General features: G+C 53.6%; 1 protein-coding gene across 3 annotated transcripts in view; it reads left to right on the plus strand.

Moving 5' to 3' along the window:
• CACNA1S (calcium voltage-gated channel subunit alpha1 S) overlaps positions 1 to 18,942 on the plus strand; it is a 120,259-nt gene that overhangs the window by 53,818 nt on the left and 47,499 nt on the right. For all 3 annotated transcript variants that reach the window (XM_045014196.1, XM_045014197.1, XM_045014198.1), the window contains 7 exons: positions 1,539 to 1,598; positions 5,678 to 5,784; positions 7,513 to 7,600; positions 8,213 to 8,320; positions 9,182 to 9,234; positions 14,484 to 14,630; positions 14,941 to 15,142. In XM_045014196.1, the coding sequence (XP_044870131.1) occupies positions 1,539 to 1,598; positions 5,678 to 5,784; positions 7,513 to 7,600; positions 8,213 to 8,320; positions 9,182 to 9,234; positions 14,484 to 14,630; positions 14,941 to 15,142 (765 nt within the window). The remainder of the gene's footprint in view (positions 1 to 1,538; positions 1,599 to 5,677; positions 5,785 to 7,512; positions 7,601 to 8,212; positions 8,321 to 9,181; positions 9,235 to 14,483; positions 14,631 to 14,940; positions 15,143 to 18,942) is intronic.

Below are 18,942 nucleotides of genomic sequence, written 5' to 3' on the forward strand. Positions count from 1 at the left end.
GCTTTGTCATGCAATGATACAAGATTACTTGCTACATGCATGGCATGGTCAAGTGTCCTACCATAGAGGACGGAATAAAGCAGTGCTGCCCAGAAACCTTCTGCAAAGGCTTTTGGAGTACCTCCAGGAGAGCTTCATGGAGATGTCCCTGGAGGATTTCCGCTCCATCCCCAGACATGTTAACAGACTTTTCCAGTAACTGTACTGGCCGCGAATGCATCCCAAGTCCTCAGGGCAAATTAATCATTAAAAAACGCTTGCTTTTAAACCATGTCTTATATTTACAAGGTACACTCACCAGAGGTCCCTTCCATGGCTTCATTGTCTGGGATAGTGGCTTGGGAGGGCTGGGAGGGTAATTCCGTCAGGGTGAGAGAAAGCTCCTGGCTGTTGGGGAGAACGGAGTGCTGTGTGCTCTCTACAAGCTCATCCTCCTCTTTCTCCTCCTCATCTTCCCCGTCCGCAGAATCCTCAGCCATGGCTGCGATTACCACCCCACCTCGGAATCCACGGGCAGGGGTAGGGTAGAATTGCATGCAGCTCAGCATAGAAGCGGCATGTTTTTGGCCCTGCCCTGGACTTTCCGTTTGCTTCTTTGGTTTTCTGGTAGGCTTGTCTGAGCTCCTTAACTTTCACACGGCATTGTACTGAGTCCCTGGTGTGGCCTCTCTGCATCATGGCCTTGGAAATTTTTTCAAATGTTTTTTCATTTCGTCTTTTGGAACGGAGTTCTGTTAGCACGGAATCCTCTCCCCATACAGCGATCAGATCCAGTACCTCCCGTGCAGTCCATGCTGGAGCTCTTTTTCGATTCTCAGGAGACTGCATTGTTACCTGTGCTGATGAGCTCTGCATGGTCACCTGTGCTGGTAGCTCTCCACACTGGCCAAATAGGAAATGAAATTCAAAAGTTTGCGGGGCTTTTCCTGTCTACCTGGCCAGTGCATCCGAGTTCAGATGGCTTTCCAGAGCGGTCACAATGGTGCACTGTGGGATAGCTCCCGGAGGCCAATACCGTCAATTTGCGGCCACACTAACCCTAATCCGACATGGCAATACCGATTTGAGCGGTACTCCCCTCGTCGGGGAAGAGTACAGATATCGGTTTTAAGAGCCCTTTATATCGATATAAAGGGCCTCATTGTGTGGACTGGTACAGGGTTAAATCGGTTTAACGCTGCTAAATTCGGTTTAAACACGTAGTGTAGACCAGGCCAAAGATGGGAACAGTAGCTAGGAATCCTGGCTCCCGGGCTCTAACCCTTGGACTGCTGTGCTCTGCCAAGGATAATCCTTTCCTAAGTGCTGTGGGACTGGGAGGCTTAATTCATTAGTGTCGTAAAGATGCTGGTGCGAAAGGAGCAGTCACAGTGCAAAGCATGTATGTATTATTGTTGTATTTATTATTAGCACCAGGTGTGCAGTTTCCATTCAGCGGGGCAGCGTGCCGTCTGTCTGCCAAAGCTCCCGGTTGTCGGACGTTCAAATAACATCTGGTCTCCCGAGTTACCAAAACCTCTGCTGATTTTTATCTTCAGGTTCTGGGATATTTTGACATCGGCTTCACCTCCGTGTTCACAGTTGAAATAGTCCTGAAGGTAAGTCACACCCCATCTTTCTGGAGACGGTGTGTAATGGGGTGATGCCAGCAGCGAGGGGGAGCCGCTGCTTGGGGCAGAGCAGAGGCAGGCGACAGCAGTGGCTGCAGTGAATGGGAAATCTTTGATTGAGGCTGCTGCTGCACACAGACAGACACTGGGGGTTCGCTGGCCAGCCTGTGCCACTCTACTGTCACCACTTGGGCAGCCTCCTCAGTACAGCTGGTCAGAACATTTTCCTCAAAAAGTTTTTCGTTAGTTTCTCCAAACTGAAATTTGTCATGAAATTGTTTTGATTTTGACAAAAATCCCAGCAAAAAATTTTCAAAACAAAAGAATAAGAGATTTGGAAATTTTCAAAATGTTGTTTAGAATTTGATGTCATTTCTTTTTTCATTTTTACATTATTTCATAACATGGCAGGAGTAACAGTGCATAATATGTTTCCATCAATACGAACTAGCAACTGCCATTAATGTACACCCATAATATGCCCTATTACTGTGACATGTCATAATATAATAGTAGAAATTAGGGCTGTTTATTAATTGCAGTTAACTCATGCAATTAAATAAAAAAGATCATGATTAATCGCAGTTTTAATCACACTGTTAATCAATAGAATGCCACTTGAAATTTGTTAAATATTTGTGGATGTTTTTCTACATTTTCAAATCTATTGATTTCAGTTACAACACAGAATACAAAGTGTACAGTGCTCACTTTATATTATTTATTACAGATATTTGCACTGTAAAAATGATAAATAAAAGAAATAGTATTTTTCAGTTCACCTCATACAAGTACTGGAGTGCAATCTCTTTATTGTGAAAATGCAACTTACAAATGTAGATTTTTTTGGTTCCATAACTGCATTCAAAAACAAAACAATGCAAAACTGTAGAGCAGGGGTGGCCAACCTGTAGCTCCGGAGCCACCTGCGGCTCTTCAGAAGTTAACATGCGGCTCCTTGTATTGGCACCAACTCCAGGGCTGGAGCTACAGGCGCCAACTTTCCAATGTGCCGGGGGGTGCTCACTGCTCAACCCCTGGCTCTGCCACAGGCCCTGTCCCCACTCCACTCCTTCCCGCGCCCTTCCCTGAGCCTGCCGTGCTCTCACTCCTCCCCCCCCCCGAGCCTCCTGCATGCCACGAAACAGCTGATCAGGAGGTGCGGGGAGGGAGGGGGAGGCGCTGATCGGCAGGGCTGCCAGTGGGCGGGAGGCGCTGGGAGCAGGGCTGGGGAGCTGATTGGGGGCTGCTGACATATTACTGTGGCTCTTTGGCAATGAACATTGGTAAATTCTGGCTCCTTCTCAGGCTTAGGTTGGCCACCCTTGCTTTAGAGTAGTGGCTCTCAAATCATTTTTACTGGTGACCCCTTTCACATAGGAAGCTTCTGAGTGCGGCCCCCATTATAAATTAAGAACACTTTTTTATATATTCAACACCATTATAAATGCTGGAGGCAAAGCAGGGTTTGGGGTGGAGGTTGACAGCTCGCGACCCCCCATGTAATAACCTTGTGACCCCCTGAGGGGGTCCTGAACCCCAGTTTGAGAACCCCTGCTTTAGAGCCTACAAGTCCACTCAGTCCTACTTCTTGTTCATCCAATCACTCAGACAAAAAACTTTGTTTACATTGGCTGGAGATACTGCTGCCTGCTTCTTATTTACAATGTCACCAGAAAGTGAGAACAGGTGTTCGCATGGCACTTTTGTAGCTGGCATTACAAAGTATTTACATGCCAGATATGCTAAATATTCGTATGCCCCTCCGTGCTTCGGCCACCATTCCAGAGGACAGGCTTCCATGCCGATGAAGCTCGTTAAAAAACTAATGCGTTAATAAAATTTGTGACTGAACTCCTTGGGGGAGAATTGTATGTCTCTGGCTCTGTTTTACCTGCATTCTGCCATATATATCATGTTATAGTAGTCTCGGATGATGACCCAGCACATGTTGTTCATTTTAAGAACACTTTTGCTGCAGATTTGACAAAACGCAAAGAAGGTATCTTGTGAGATTTCTAAAGATAGCTACAGCACTCAACCCAATGTTTAAGAATCTGAAGTGCCTTCCAAAATCCGAGAAGGACAAGGTGTGGAACATGCTTTCGGAAGTCTTAAAAGTGCAATATTCTGATGCAGAAACTACAGAACCCGAACCACCAAAAAAGAAAATCAGCCTTTTGCTAGTGGCATCTGACTCAGATTATGAAAATGAACATGCGTCGGTCTGCTCTGCTTTGGATTGTTATCGATCAGAACCCATCATCAGCATGGACGCAGGTCCTCTGGAATGGTGGATGAAGCATGAAGGGACATATGAATCTTTAGCGCATCTGGCATGTAAATAACTAGTGACGCAGGCTGGAACAGTGCCATGAGAATGCCTGTTCTCACTTTCAGGTGACATTGTAAATAAGAAGTGGGCAGCATTAGCTCCTGCAAATGTAAACAAACTTGTTTGTCTGAGCAATTGACTGAACAAGAAATAGGACTGAGTGGACTTGTAGGTTCTAAAGTTTTACATTGTTTTATTTTTGAATGCAGTTATTTTTTGTACATAATTCTACATTTTTAAGTCCAACTTTCATGATAAAGAGATGGCACTACAATACTTGTATTGGGTGAATTGCAAAATGCTATTTCATTTGTTTTTTACAGTACAAGTATTTGTAATAAAAAATAAAGTGAGTACTGTACACTTTGTATTCTGTGTTGTAATTGAAATCAATATATTTGGAAATGTAGAAAACATCCAAAAAGGTTTAAAGAAATGGTATTCTATGATTGTTTAACAGCGCGATTAATCAATATTAATTTTTTTAATCACTTGACAGCCCTAGTAGAAATATTATTTTAATATATTTTATTCTAAAACTCTTTAAGGGCAGCTGCCCCTTAGCATGGATTGAACCAGCTTCTCTTTTCTTTTAGTTCAAAATGTCTCCTGTTTGTGTTGTAATGAAATAGTTTGACACTGGAGTTACAATGCAAACAGGAGACGTTGTGACCTAGAAGAGAAGAGAAGATGTTTCAATCAGTGCTAAGTAGCAGCTGCCCTTAACTGCTTTAAAAATGCACAGATTAATTGATTCCAAGGCCAGAAGGGACCATTACAATCATCTGGTTTGACCTACTATGTGACACAGACCATAGAATGTAGGAAATGCCTTTAGAAAAACATCCCCTCTTGATTTAAAAATTGTCAGTGGTGGAGTCTCCACCATGACCCTGGGTAAATTGCTCCAATGGTTAATTACCTTCACTGTAAAAAATTTACACCTTCTTTCCAGTCTGAATTTGTCTAGTTTCAACTTCCAGCCATGGGACTATATTATGCCTTTCTCTGCTAGATTGAAGCACCCGTTATTAAATATTTAAAATAAAATCAATGAAATAATTAAACGATTGTCATTGTACGATGCCAGTAGTAGTAGTGCATGCCACAGACATGTCATTAAATAATATAAAAACAAAAATATTAAACAAAAAAAATAAAATAAAATAAAACAAAAATTCAAAGTGTTCCAGAACCAACATTTTTCAAAACTTCCATTTCATGGGATATTTTAAAAATATTTTTTTTGTTCCAATCGGGAACAAAACCAAATGATAATGTGTCGAAATTTCCCCCGAAACAGAAATGCCGAGTTTTGACCAGTTCTGCTCCTGAGTCCCGCCCTAGACGGAGCAGTCGGAGAAGGCCCTGCTGGCCGTGCTCTACTGTGGCCAGTTGGTAGCCCAGGGAAGCATTTGTTTAGTGGCTGTCAGCCCAGTTCCTAGGCCACAGGTGTCTGCCTGAGAAAAGCACCATAACAATCGGTGGCTGGGCCAAGAATGGGTGGTGGAGAATGAACTCCCTGGAGAGACTCCTGTGGGGTGGGGCTGAGGCTCGCTGGCTCGGTGGTACATGATAAGCTTTCTTTACTGTGCCTATTCTGCGGCTCTAGAAAGGACTTAAGTTTCCAGGGCTCCAATCTGGCTTCTTTCATGAGCAACAGTCACTAAAAAGAAAGGGGATCAGAGGTGATCTGCCCCGTTCCCATTAACTCCCCTCTGCTCCCCTTCAGATGACCGCATACGGTGCATTCCTTCACAAGGGGTCCTTCTGCCGGAACTACTTCAACATCCTGGATCTGCTGGTGGTTGCTGTCTCCCTCATCTCCATGGGAATTGAGTAAGCGCCCGTTGTAGCAACAGGTCTGCCTGTTCAGCAGAGGATAGGGCCATCTGTTATGCTGCCATCTATGTTGGCAATAGAGACGTAGGATGGGTTAGTCCATTGGTCTGTCTAGCCTAGTATCTCACCTCCAGCAATGACCAGTAACTGATGCTGCAGATGGTAGGGATGCACCTGGGCAGATGCAGGGCTGTAGATGGAGGGTGGGGAGTAATTCCCTCCTGATCCCTGTGCCAATCAGCCTATGCCCAGAAGCATGTGAGTTGGTTGATTCCCCTTGTATTAGCATTCACATACTATTCCGTGCCACACAGTCATCCAGCCAAGCTGTTGGGAGTTAGGAAATAAACAACCCCTGAGAATCGGGAGGAGAGGCCTATGCCCTGAATTGGATACACAAGGATTTTGTGTGCAGGCACCCACTTCAATCTGGAATTGCCTTCCTCCCCCCCTCAAGTTCCTTCAGGACTCCTGGTTCTGTTCCTCATGGTGGGTGGGAATGTGGCCTAGGGGCTAGGGCTCAGGACAGGGATGTCAGCGATCCTGGGGCCTAAGCCCAATTCTGCTACTGATGTACTGTGCAGCTGCCTGCCCCTTACAGGAATGGTGGGAAGTGCCCGGAAGTGCTGCCCTTGGGGAGCTCTGTCAAACTGGATTGCTCTCCCTGCCTAGAACACATGACAGCCTGGCCCTGCCAGAGCATGGCTCCCGGCCTGTCCTCCAGCCCCTGCCGCTCTGCCCACCCTGGCCTGCCCCCTGCAGCACACCGCCAGCCTTGCCCCAGCATGCCCCTTCCCACTCTACTCCTCCTGGCCTGCCCCCCAAGCACGCCCCCCAGACTGCCCCCCAGCATGCCCCCTCCTGCCCCTGCCACTCTGCACCCCCCACCTACCCCCTGCAGCACACTGCCAGCCTGCCCCACAGCACACCCCCTGCCGCTCTGCACACCCCGGCCTGCCCCCTGCAGCACACCGCCAGCCTGCCCCACAGCACACCCCCTGCCGCTCTGCACACCCCGGCCTGCCCCCTGCAGCACACCGCCAGCCTGCCCCACAGCACACCCCCTGCCGCTCTGCACACCCCGGCCTGCCCCCTGCAGCACACCGCCAGCCTGCCCCACAGCACACCCCCTGCCGCTCTGAACACCCCGGCCTGCCCCCTGCAGCACACCGCCAGCCTGCCCCCCAGCGCGCCCCTTCCCGCTCCGCACCCCCCAGCCTGCCCCCTGCAGCACACCACCAGCCTGCCCCCCAGCGCGCCCCTTCCCACTCTGCACCTCCCAGCCTGCCCCCCAGCACACCCCCCAGACTGCCCCCATAGCATGCCCCCTCTTGCCCCTGCCACTCTGCATCCCCCATCTGCCCCCTGCAGCACACTGCCAGCCTGCCCCCCAGCACGCCCCTCCCACCCCTGCCTCTCCGCATCCCCCACCTGCCCCCTGCAGCACACTGCCAGCCTGCTCCCCAACATGCCCCCTCCCGCTCTGCACCCCCCAGCCTGCCCCCTCCAGCACGCTCCCTCCTGCCCCTGCCTGTCCCCCCAGTCTGCCCCCTCCTGTCTCTGGCAGGTACAGCTCCCCTGCCCATGTTGGAGGGGCACAGGTGTTGGCTCTCCCCTGATGCGTTGCTGCAGGCCGGTTTGGCTCCCGACGGTTTGTGAGGAGCTGATTTGTCTGGCCAGGCCCCAAGCTGGCTGAGTCACCCCATCTCCCCCTGCCCTCCCCAGGTCCAGCGCCATCTCCGTGGTGAAAATCCTGAGGGTGCTGAGAGTCCTGCGGCCGCTGCGGGCCATTAACAGAGCGAAGGGGCTGAAGGTGAGAGCAAGGCGGGGACAAGGGCCCTCCATAGGGGCTGGACACAGCCTCCTCAGATCTACCACAGGAATCCAGGGCCTGCCAGATCATGGGCCACCTGAGCAGGATCCCAGGACTGCACATCCCAGGGCTCAGGCCACCTGATTTCACTCTCACCCGGGTGTTTAGTTAGGTGTTTGTGGGCAGCTGGGAGGCAACCCATTGGTTTTGTACTAGGTCCCCTGGCTGCATCTGGAACAGCCGCTTCCCCTGAACACCGGTGTGGTGCCGGGTTCCCCGTCCGTGTCTGGGACAGCTGCTTCCCCTGCACACTGGTGTGGTGCTAGGTCCCCCGTCCGTGCCTGGGATGGCTGCATCCCCTGCACACCAGTGTGGTGCTGGGTCCCCTGTTCGTGCCTGGGACGGCCCCTTCCCCTGCACACTGGTGTGGTGCTAGGTCCCCCGTCCGTGCCTGGGATGGCTGCGTCCCCTGCACACCGGTGTGGTGCCAGGTCCCCAATCCGTGTCTGGGACGGCCCCTTCCCCTGCACACAGGCATGGCCAATACTCACAGCAGGTCATAGTGCTGTAGGCCCGGCCCATCTCTGCATTGGCCTCTCTTTCTCTCTCTAGCACGTAGTCCAGTGTGTGTTCGTGGCCATCAAGACCATCGGCAACATTGTGATTGTCACCACCCTGCTGCAGTTCATGTTCGCCTGCATCGGGGTGCAGCTCTTCAAGGTGAGAGCCCCTCCCAGCCAGAACCCAGCACTGGTACCCCCCACCCTTCCTGTCCTGGGGAGAGCTGGAGTGGGGCTGAATCAGGGAAGCGCCAGGGAGTGGCTCCCCTTCGTTTCCTTTAAGAGAGGGGATTCTCCCATTGCATAAATTCAGAAGGAAGCCGAGGACCATCCCCTGCCATCCCCTGGGGGGTACCAGCATGCTGTAGGCAGAACAGGGCAGTGTATGCATAGTCTATGCCCAAACAAGTTAGCCCCATGGCCCAGTGGGAGTCAGCCAATTTGGGGGTCTCTTCCCAGCTTTGGCGCTGACCAGCCGGGTAGCCTTGGGCCAGTCCCTTCCCCCTGTGACTCGGTTTCCCCCCGCCCGCTCCAGCTCCCCACCGTGTTGCAGGATCACAGGTGTTTCCTCCTGACCACCCATGGCACTGCAGGCAGGTCTGCGCTTGTGCTGTTCGGCGAATGGATGAGGTCGACGTGACTCTTTGGCTAGAAGTGCTACGGTTGCTGCAGCAGTGGTCTGGCCTTCGGGCCCTGCAGGGCTCCTAGGGGTTGTCGGTGCTGCTGACTGCGCAGGGAGAGTTGAGGGCTGGCACATCTGGCTGGGTTCTAACCACCTCTAAGGAAAGGCCCAGCTGGGGTAGGGCCCAGACTCTCACAGCCGGCACTAACCAGCCCCCTTTCAGGCTGGAATGGGTCATGGAGACGTGGCCCTCTGGGTCGGGGCCAAGCCGTGGGGTCAGGTCAGGATGTACTGCAGTTGCCAGCAGCTGCCCTTGTCCTTGCTCCCCAGGTCTATCAGTCAGGCCCCCTGCGGCTCACGGTACAATCCCTGATTCTTCTGCTCTCTGCTTAAACCTAGGGGAAGTTTAGCAGCTGTACGGATCCGGCCAAGATGACAGAAGAGGAATGCAGGTAGGCGCCCCCTGTCGTCACTGCATGCACATCGCAGCCAGAGCGCGGGGACTGGGGGTGTCATTGCATGAGGGGGGACTGGAGGGGAAGGCGAGGAACCAGTCCTGGTTTGTTGTCCCTTGTGCTCACAGCCTGTTTCCAGGAGCCTGCTGAGCAGAGGAGCCCAGGCGTGGGTCTCTATGCAGAGCAAAGCCTGCAGCACAGGGCAGTTTGCTCTAGGCCCGGGGCAGAGAGCCGAGGGGAGTGTTGAATGGCCAGGGCCAAGGAGGAGTTGGGCTCGTAAGCCAGAGAAAGGTTAGGCCAACGGTTAAGGCACTAGCAGGGTTGGCAGGTGTCCGGTTTTCGACCGGAACACTTGGTTGAAAAGGGACCCTGGTGGCTCTGGTCAGCACCACTGACCAGGCCATTAAAAATCCAGTCAGCGGCACAGTGGGGATAAGTCAGGCTACCTGCCTGCCGCGGCTTCTGGAAGCAGGAGCATGTCCCCCCTTTGGCTCCTATGTCCTCGCCCCAAGTGCCAGCTTTGCAGCTCCCATAGGCCAGAAACCACAGCCAATGGGAACTGCAGGGGGGGGTGCCTGCGGACAGGGCTGCTCGCAGAGCCACCTGGCCACGCCTCCGCGTAGGAGTCAGAGGGGCGAAATGCCACTGCTTCCGGGAGCTGCTTGAGGTAACTGCCACCCAGAACCTGCACCCCGACCCCCTCCCACGCCCCAACCCCCTGCCCCAGCCCTGATCCCCCTCACATCCTCCAATCCCCTCAATCCCGGCTCAGAGCACTCTCCTGCACCCCAAACCCCTCATCCCCAGCCCCACCCCAGAGTCTGCACCTCCACCCCCAACCCCCTGCCCCAGTCCAGAGCCCCCTCGCGCACCCTGAACCTCTCATTTCTGGCCCCACTCTGGAACACACACACCCAGCCCAGAGCCCGTACCCCCCCGCAGCCCCCTGCCTCATCATAGAATCATAGAATCATAGAATCTCAGGGTTGGAAGGGACCTCCGGAGGTCATCTAGTCCAACCCCCTGCTCAAAGCAGGACCAAACCCAACTAAATCATCCCAGCCAGGGCTTTGTCAAGCCTGACCTTAAAAACCTCTAAGAAAGGAGATTCCACCACCTCCCTAGGTAACCCATTCCAGTGCTTCACCACCCTCCTAGTGAAAAAGTTTTTCCTAATGTCCAACCTAAACCTCCCCCTCTGCAACTTGAGACCATTACTCCTTGTTCTGTCATCTTCTACCACTGAGAACAGTCTAGATCCATCCTCTTTGGAACCCCCTTTCAGGTAGTTGAAAGCAGCTATCAAATCCCCCCTCATTCTTCTCTTCTGCAGGCTAAACAATCCCAGTTCCCTCAGCCTCTCCTCATAAGTCATGTGCTCCAGCCCCCTAATCATTTTTGTTGCCCTCCGCTGGACTCTCTCCAATTTATCCACATCCTTCTTGTAGTGTGGGGCCCAAAACTGGACACAGTACTCCAAATGAGGCCTCACCAGTGCTGAATAGAGGGGAATGATCACATCCCTCGATCTGCTGGAAATGCCCCTACTTATACAACCCAAAATGCCATTAGCCTTCTTGGCAACAAGGGCACACTGTTGACTCATATTCAGCTTTTCGTCCACCATAACCCCTAGGTCCTTTTCTGCAGAACTGCTGCCCAGCCATTTGGTCCCTAGTCTGTAGCAGTGCATGGGATTCTTCCGTCCTAAGTGCAGGACTCTGCACTTGTCCTTGTTGAACCTCATCCTATTTCTTTTGGCCCAATCCTCCAATTTGTCTAGGTCCCTCTGTATCCTATCCCTACTCTCCAGCGTATCAACCACTCCTCCCAGTTTAGTGTCATCTGCAAACTTGCTAAGGGTGCAGTCCACACCATCCTCCAGATTGTTAATGAAGATATTGAACAAAACCGACCCCAGCACCGACCCTTGGGGCACTCCACTTGATACCGGCTGCCAACTAGACATGGAACCATTGATCACTACCCATTGAGCCCGACCATCTAGCCAGTTTTCTATCCATCTTACCGTCCATTCATCCAGCCCATACTTCTTTAACTTGCTGGCAAGAATACTGTGGGAGACTGTATCAAAAGCTTTGCTAAAGTCCAGAAATAGCACATCCACTGCTTTCCCCTCATCCACAGAACCGGTTATCTCATCATAGAAGGCAATTAGGTTAGTCAGGCATGACTTGCCCTTGGTGAATCCATGCTGACTGTTCCTGATCACTTTCCCCTCCTTTAAGTGGTTCAGAATTGATTCCTTGAGGACCTGTTCCATGATTTTTCCAGGGACGGAGGTGAGACTGACTGGCATGTAGTTCCCTGGATCTTCCTTCTTCCCTTTTTTAAAGATGGGCACTACATTAGCTTTTTTCCAGTCATCCGGGACCTCCCCCGATCGCCATGATTTTTCAAAGATAATGGCCAATGGCTCTGCAATCTCATCGGCCAACTCCTTTAGCACCCTCGAATGGACTTGTGCTCGTCCAGCTTTTCTAAATAGTCCCGAACTACTTCTTTCTCCACAGAGAGCTGGTCACCTCCTCCCCATACCGTGCTGCAGAGTGCAGCTGTCTGGGAGCTGACCTTGTCTGTGAAGACAGAGGCAAAAAAAGCATTGAGTACACTAGCTTTCTCCACATCCTCTGTCACTAGGTTCCCTCCCTCATTCAGCAAGGGGCCCACACTTTCCTTGACTTTCTTCTTGTTGCTAACATACCTGAAGAAACCCTTCTTGTTACTCCTAACATCTCCGGCTAGCTGCAACTCCAAGTGTGATTTGGCCTTCCTAATTTCACTCCTGCATGCCTGAGCAATACTTTTATACTCCTCCCTGGTTATTTGTCCAATCTTCCACTTCTTGTAAGCTGTTTTTTTGTGTTTAAGACGAGCAAGGATTTCACTGTTAAGCCAAGCTGGTCGCCTGCCATATTTACTTTTCTTCCTACACATCGGGATAGTTTGTTCCTGCAACCTCAATAAGGATTCTTTAAAATACAGCCAGCTTTCCTCGACTCCTTTCCCCATCATGTTATTCTCCCAGGGGACCTTGCCCATCAGTTCCCTGAGGGAGTTGAAGTCTGCTTTTCTGAAGTCCAGGGTCTCTGTTCTATTGCTCTCCTTTCTTCCTTGTGTCAGGATCCTGAACTCGACCATCTCATGGTCACTGTCTCCCAGGTTCCCATCCACTATTGCTTTCTCTACTATTTCTTCCCTGTTTGTGAGCAGCAGGTCAAGAAGAGCTTTTCCCCTAGTTGGTTCCTCCAGCACTTGCACCAGGAAATTGTCCCCTACACTTTCCAGAAACTTCCTGGATTGTCTGTGCACTGCTGTATTGCTCTCCCAGCAGATATCGGGGTGATTAAAGTCACCCATGAGAACCAGGGCCTGTGATCTAGCAACTTCTGTTAGTTGCTGGAAGAAAGCCTCGTCTACCTCATCCCCCTGGTCTGGTGGTCTGTAGCAGACTCCCACCACGACATTACCCTTGTTGTTCATACTTCTAAATTTAATCTGCCATCCCAGAACCCCCTCCCATACTCCGAACCCCTAGGCTCCATCTCCCAGCCCAGAGCCCCTCCTGCACCTCAAACCCCTCATTTCTGGTCCCACCTCAGAACCTGCATTCCCAGCCAGAGCCCTCACCCCCTCATTCATCCCAACCCCCTGCCCCAGCCTGGTGGAAAAGAGGGAGTGAGTGAGGGTGGGGAGAGCGAGTGACAGAGGGAGTGAGTGGGGGGCAGGGCCTGGGAGGTGGGGCAGGGCAGAGGCGGGGCCTGGGAGGCAGGGCAGGGCTGTTCAGTTTTGTGCGAGTAGAAAGTTGGCAACCCTAAGCTTGGGTTTGTCTTGTGTTTTATGGAACGACCTGGAAAAGCTCTTTCAGGTCTTCTTCACTCATCGTCAAAAGCAGGAGCAGAAGATGGCGGCCCCCAGGCATGGGTGGTGGGTATAAGAGGACAGAGGGGACTAAGCCTCCCCAAACAGCTGGCCTGCTGCCTTTGGAGCGCACCGCTGCTGAGAGGGTGGGCACCCCGGCTGTGGTCCTGCCCACACTCCACCCCGAGCTCCTGCTCCCACTCTTCCTCTTCCTGTCCCCGGTCCGCTTGCGGGAGGGGGTAAAGAAACACATGCATGCACGAGGGGTGAGCGGCCAGAAGCTGGTGAGCAGGCAGGGGGACCCCAGGGGAGGGGACGAAGAGGTGCGGGTGGGGACGGGGATGAGTGGGGCAGGAGCTGGAGCCAGGGCCGGCGCTTCTATTAGGCGACCCTAGGCGGTCGCCTAGGGCGCCAGGATTCGGGGGGCGGCATTTTGTGCGCTCCCCATGGGGCACACGGGAGCTTCCGGTTCTGCTCCCGTCGCGCCACCGAAGAAGGACCTTCTGCCAACGTGCCGCGGAAAACAGCGGCAGGCAATTGAGCAGCTCAATGACTGCCGCTGTCGCCTGCGGCATTTCGGCGGAGGGTCCTTCTTCAGCGGCACGATGGGAGTGGAACCGGAAGCTCCCGCGCGCCCCATGGGGAGCGCACAAAATGCCGCCCCCTGAATTCTGCCTAGGGCGCCAAAAATCCTGGCGCCGCTCCTGGCTGGAGCAGGGGCGGGGCCATGGTCTGGCCACATGCAGCCTCCCCAAGTGGAGGAGTCATGCGCTGCCCATGTCCCCAGGTGTTATGTCACCTTTGCAGGTCCCCTTTCAGACACCCTGGTGGCTGGAGTATGTGTCTGGGTTTATAGGCGGCTGCCCTGGGGCATGAGTCTGCCTGGCTGTGGAAGGGCAGAGCTCATCCCAGACGGCAGGATTTGCCGTGCATGTGGTGGGGTTTGCCAAGCTGCTCCAGCCTGTAGATCCAGGCTGCCAACTCATCCCAGGTTCTCCAGGGAGAGGTACCAAGGGTGGATCTTGGTGAAGCTGCTGGGTGGATTGTAGACGGGTTGTAGCCCTGGCATCTACAGGTGATCCTTCCTCAGCACACCCTGATTACATGAGTGCTGATTCCTGTTATTGTCAGAACTCACATACTCGGCCATGATGCTTGTCGCGACCAGCATTGGCCTCTGGCTTCCTGCAGCTGTGAGTTCCCCAGGTTGATTTGGTGAGATAGTACCATGCTCTGAGCAGCAGGGAGTCTTCAGTAGGCGGGCGCGCGTGTGTGTCATGGGCAAGGGGACTGGAGAGTTTCTGGGCCCAGTTCCCCGCTCGCTCACCCCTCGTCTATAAATGCACCGCCGCCTCCCATTCCAGGGGCTACTTCATCGTGTACTTGGACGGCAGCCCCACGCAGCTAAAGCTGCACCAGCGCGAGTGGGTGCACAGTGACTTCCACTTCGACAATGTCCTCTCAGCCATGATGTCGCTCTTCACCGTCTCCACCTTCGAGGGCTGGCCGCAGTGAGTCCACCAGGGGGGAGCACACAGCATGGGGGCCGGGCACTGGGTCAGGCTGCACGGGGGGAGATCCTAGCGCCCCACTGGCGCTGCTGCCTGGCTGGGGAATGCCACATGAGGGGACTTCTCCTGAAGGTGGAGAGAGATCTCCCCACCCCCGATCAGGGGCACAGAGGTGCCAGTGCAGTCAAAGGGGAAGCAGCTGTCTGGGATGTCCTGACCTCTCTGCCTTAGCTCAGCTGGACTGCAGCCTCCCTCCCCCCCCCTGTGCAGCCTGGTAAACTGCATGCTCTCTGCTGGCCCCCCACCCAAGGCTGCTGTACAAGGCCATCGACACCCACACCGAGGACATGGGCCCCATCTACAACTACCGGGTGGAGATTGCCATCTTCTTCATCATCTACATCATCCTCATCGCCTTCTTCATGATGAACATCTTCGTCGGCTTCGTCATCGTCACCTTCCAGGAGCAGGGCGAGAGCGAATACAAGAACTGTGAGCTGGACAAGAACCAGGTACTCCCCGCGGAACCTCCCCCACCCTGCAGAGACTTCCCTCCGAACCCCCAGTCTCCTCCCACCCCAGCCCCCATGACCTGGGTAACCCCCGGTTCCAGGGACGCCCAGGCTCTGGGTGCGAGGAGCCAGTTGTACCAGAGCTAGGTGCCAGGGTCTGGACGTGGCTAAGCGTGCGGGATGAGTGCCAGCCGGACGAGAGCCGGGGTGCCCTAGCTGGGTGTGAACAAGGCAAGACCAAGGTGCAGTGGAGCCCAGGCAGGAGAGGCTGGGAGTCCAGGCACAAGGGTGTGTCCAACTGCAGAGTTGAAAGACGAGACCCCCTGTTCTTCTGTGCCTCTCTCTGTCTGCTCTCTGACACTTTCACCGATACATCCAGGCTTGGCCACCACACTAGGAGCCCAGGATGGTTCCCATAAGCCAGGCTGCACTGACGGAACGAGACTCACCACCATGGCGGCTCCTGCTGGCCATTCTGGAATTAGCTCAAATCCTTCCACAGGGCGACCTCCTTCGGTGGTGTCTCGCTCGCCATTACTCTCGCTTTGCTGCCTCCACCACTCTGTGAACCATGTCGCTCCCTGGCGTCCTCTTCTCTCCACTGTCTCCCACCCCTTTCAGGGGGACTGGCAGTCTATAGTCCAGCCACTCGCCTCAGTGGCCTGCTGCAGTCACCAGTCTAGTCCCTTGCTCCAGGGGCAAACTGCAGTCTGTGTGGGCCACTTCCCTCAGGGCAAGTGGGGGGCAGCCCTAGCATGTTGTCTGCCCTTCCTCTGGGCCTCAGTCTGGCAGCGGTCAGCCAGAAGCTCCTTCTGCTCTGCTCCCCTGCCCAGCACTGCTCTAGCCACGGTGCTCCTCGGCACCCAGTCCTTCTCCCTAGCAGGCCAGGAAGAGATGCTGTGACGAGGCGCTTCTGGCGGGACCCAACTGAAAGTGCCAATTCAAGACCACTTGCTCAAACAGGGCAGTCACAGCCCTAGGCTGGGGTTTTTCCACCTCTAAGGCAAACCAAACCAGCCAGACAAAAAGGACTTTGGTCTCACCCCACTGGCTAACCACAAGTCACACGAGCAATTTCCTTAGACACTCCAGTCTCCCAGTATCACCACCAGTGCCACCTGTCCTGGGGAGGAATGGTTATGAAAACCATCACCCCAATAAAAGAAAAAGGTTCTCTCGATCCCAAAGAATCAAGCCCCAGACCCAGGTTAATATACACATCAGATCTTACCCACAAATCACGCTGTTGCCAATCCTTTAGAATCTAAAATCTAAAGGTTTATTCATAAAGGGAAAAAGGTAGAGATGAGAGCTAGAATTGGTTAAATGGAATCAATTACATACAGTAATGGCAAAGTTCTTCGTTCAGGCTTGTAGCAGTGATGGAGCAAACTGCAGGTTCAAATCAAGTCTCTGGAATACATCCCCCGCTGGGATGGGTCATTCAGTCCTTTGTGCAGAGCTTCAGTTTGTAGCAAAGTCCCTCCAGAGGTAAGAAGCAGGATTGAAGACAAGATGGAGATGAGGCATCAGCCTTATAAAGGCTTTTCCAGGTGTAAGAACCTCTTTGTCCTTACTGTGGAAAATTACAGCAAAATGGAGTCTGGAGTCACATGGCCCAGTCCCTGCATACTTTGCTGAGTCACAAGGTGTGTCTGTCTTCTCTCCATGGGTCAATTGTGTAGCTGATGGTCCTTAATGGGCCATCAAGCAGGCTAGGCAGAGCTAACACCAACTTGTCTGGGATGTTTCCCAGAAGCACAGCACCAACTTGAAATACAGACAGTATAGAGCCAATATTCATAACTTCAACTAAAAATGATACATGCACACAGACAGCATAATCATAACCAGCAACCCATAGCCTGGTCTTAGACACCTTATATGACCCCCTTTACCTAAGATTTGGTGCCACTACAGGACCTTGGTTGCAACCCATGTTCTGTATGGTTCCAATTTATATCAATAACGTCACAGATGCCTTCTGCTCTGTTGAGCAGCCCTTTATATATGGCTTCTGCTGGCCCTGATTGGCTACTGCAACAAGCCACCTCCTGATTGGCTCGCTTAGTGAGCCCTCCTCTAATGGGAGGGTTCTGCACAGGCTCCCTCTGGCCTGCTTTAACTCTTCCTCCCTGTGTGGGGAAGCTGCCCCACCACACTAGCATATTGGCTATGTGGGAGCAGCACAATATCGCCCCTTTGGGCTGCAGTGGGGGCCTGCCCCAAGTCAGTAGGGTGACCAGACATTCTGATAAAATCGGGACTTTCCCGATATTTAACTCTCTGTTCCGCGTCCCAACCAATGTATGATCGGGACCCCATGTGTCCCAATATTGTAGGGCTACCAGGCCTCCGGTTGATGCAGAGCTGGTAGGATCCCTACCCAGATGGCTAGTGGTAACATCTCCCTCTGGGTCCTAGGTGCAGGGATGGCCAGGGGGGCTAAGCGCACTGCCCCTGCCATGAGCGCCGGCTCCGCAGCTCCCATTGGCTGGGGACCACGGCCAATGGGAGATGCTGTGGCGGTACCTGCAGGTGAGGCAGTGCACAGAGCCACCTAACCGCCCCTCTGGCTAGAAGCCAGAGGGAGATGTTGCCACTTCTGGGGAGCCGCCTGATGTAAGTGCCGCCCGGAGCCCGCACCCCTGCCCCAGCCCTAAGCCCCCTCCCACACCCAAATCCTCTCCTGGAGTCAGCACCCCGAACCACCCTTCTGCACCCCAACCCCCTGCACCAGCCCTGTGACCCCCTCTTGTGGCAGGGGCCAGAGCCAGGGCCATGCTTCCCTGACCCGCGGCTTGCAGAGGGAGCCGGAGCTGGGGCCGTGCATCTCCGATCCGTGGCTTGCAGAGGGGGCCACAGCCGGGGCTGTGCACCCCCCCCTCGCAGCTTCCTAGGGTTGTGCACTTCCCTCCCCTATGCCTCTGGTGTGCCCGCCCCCCCCCCACGTGTCCTGATATTTTACTCTTGAGATCTGGTCACCCGACAGGTCAGTGACTGGCGGTGGCCTGCCAACAAGGAGTGGCGGTGGGTTGGGGAGCCCCCTCAGGAGTGGGACCTGCTGCTCCCTTTAAGAAGGTGCAGAAAATGCTCCCACCGTTGCACACTGGCCTCGCAGCTGGTTCCCAGCCACACCCCATGAGGGATGTCCGGCATTCCCAGTGGTGCTAGTCCCCGCCACGACTGTCATGCAGGATTCATGCTGCCCCCTGTGCCCTCTCCCCCACCCAAGGAAAGCTAGAAAATGACCCTATATGGCCCATTCCTGCCTGGGACTGCAAGGGGCTCCGGCTTCCCACCCGGGTTAATAACAATGAGGGTGAAACCAGAAAATCACTTCACTCTCGAATGAACTTGCACTGAGCAAAGACAGAAACACCCCGTAACCTGTGGGCAAGCACCTCTCACAAAGCGAGCCCTGCGTCTCAGACCTCTCCGTCCTCCACCTCCTCAGAGGAAACCTGCACGACACCGTCCACCGACGAGCCCGAGAGCTTCAATTCATCACTTTGCTAAACACTAAAATCGTGGACTCAGCAGAGACACTGGCTTGTGACTGTCACCGATGCGACTGTGGGCGGTCAGGCCTAGTGGTGGCAGTGAGAGTTCAGCCTACTGGTTAGAGCTGGGTCCAGGGAGGGCAAAGTCCAGGAATGAGCCAATGGTCAGAAGCCAAATGCCAGAGCTGAAGGAGTTGTAAGCCACGGGCAGAGCTGGGGATCGAAGCCAGAAATTTGAAGCTGGAGGGGAGCAGGAACTGGAACAAGGGCAAGTGCCACTGCAGGCATGGTACCCAG

Source organism: Mauremys mutica, chromosome 4 (assembly GCF_020497125.1).
Source record: "Mauremys mutica isolate MM-2020 ecotype Southern chromosome 4, ASM2049712v1, whole genome shotgun sequence".
NCBI lineage: Eukaryota > Metazoa > Chordata > Testudines > Geoemydidae > Mauremys > Mauremys mutica.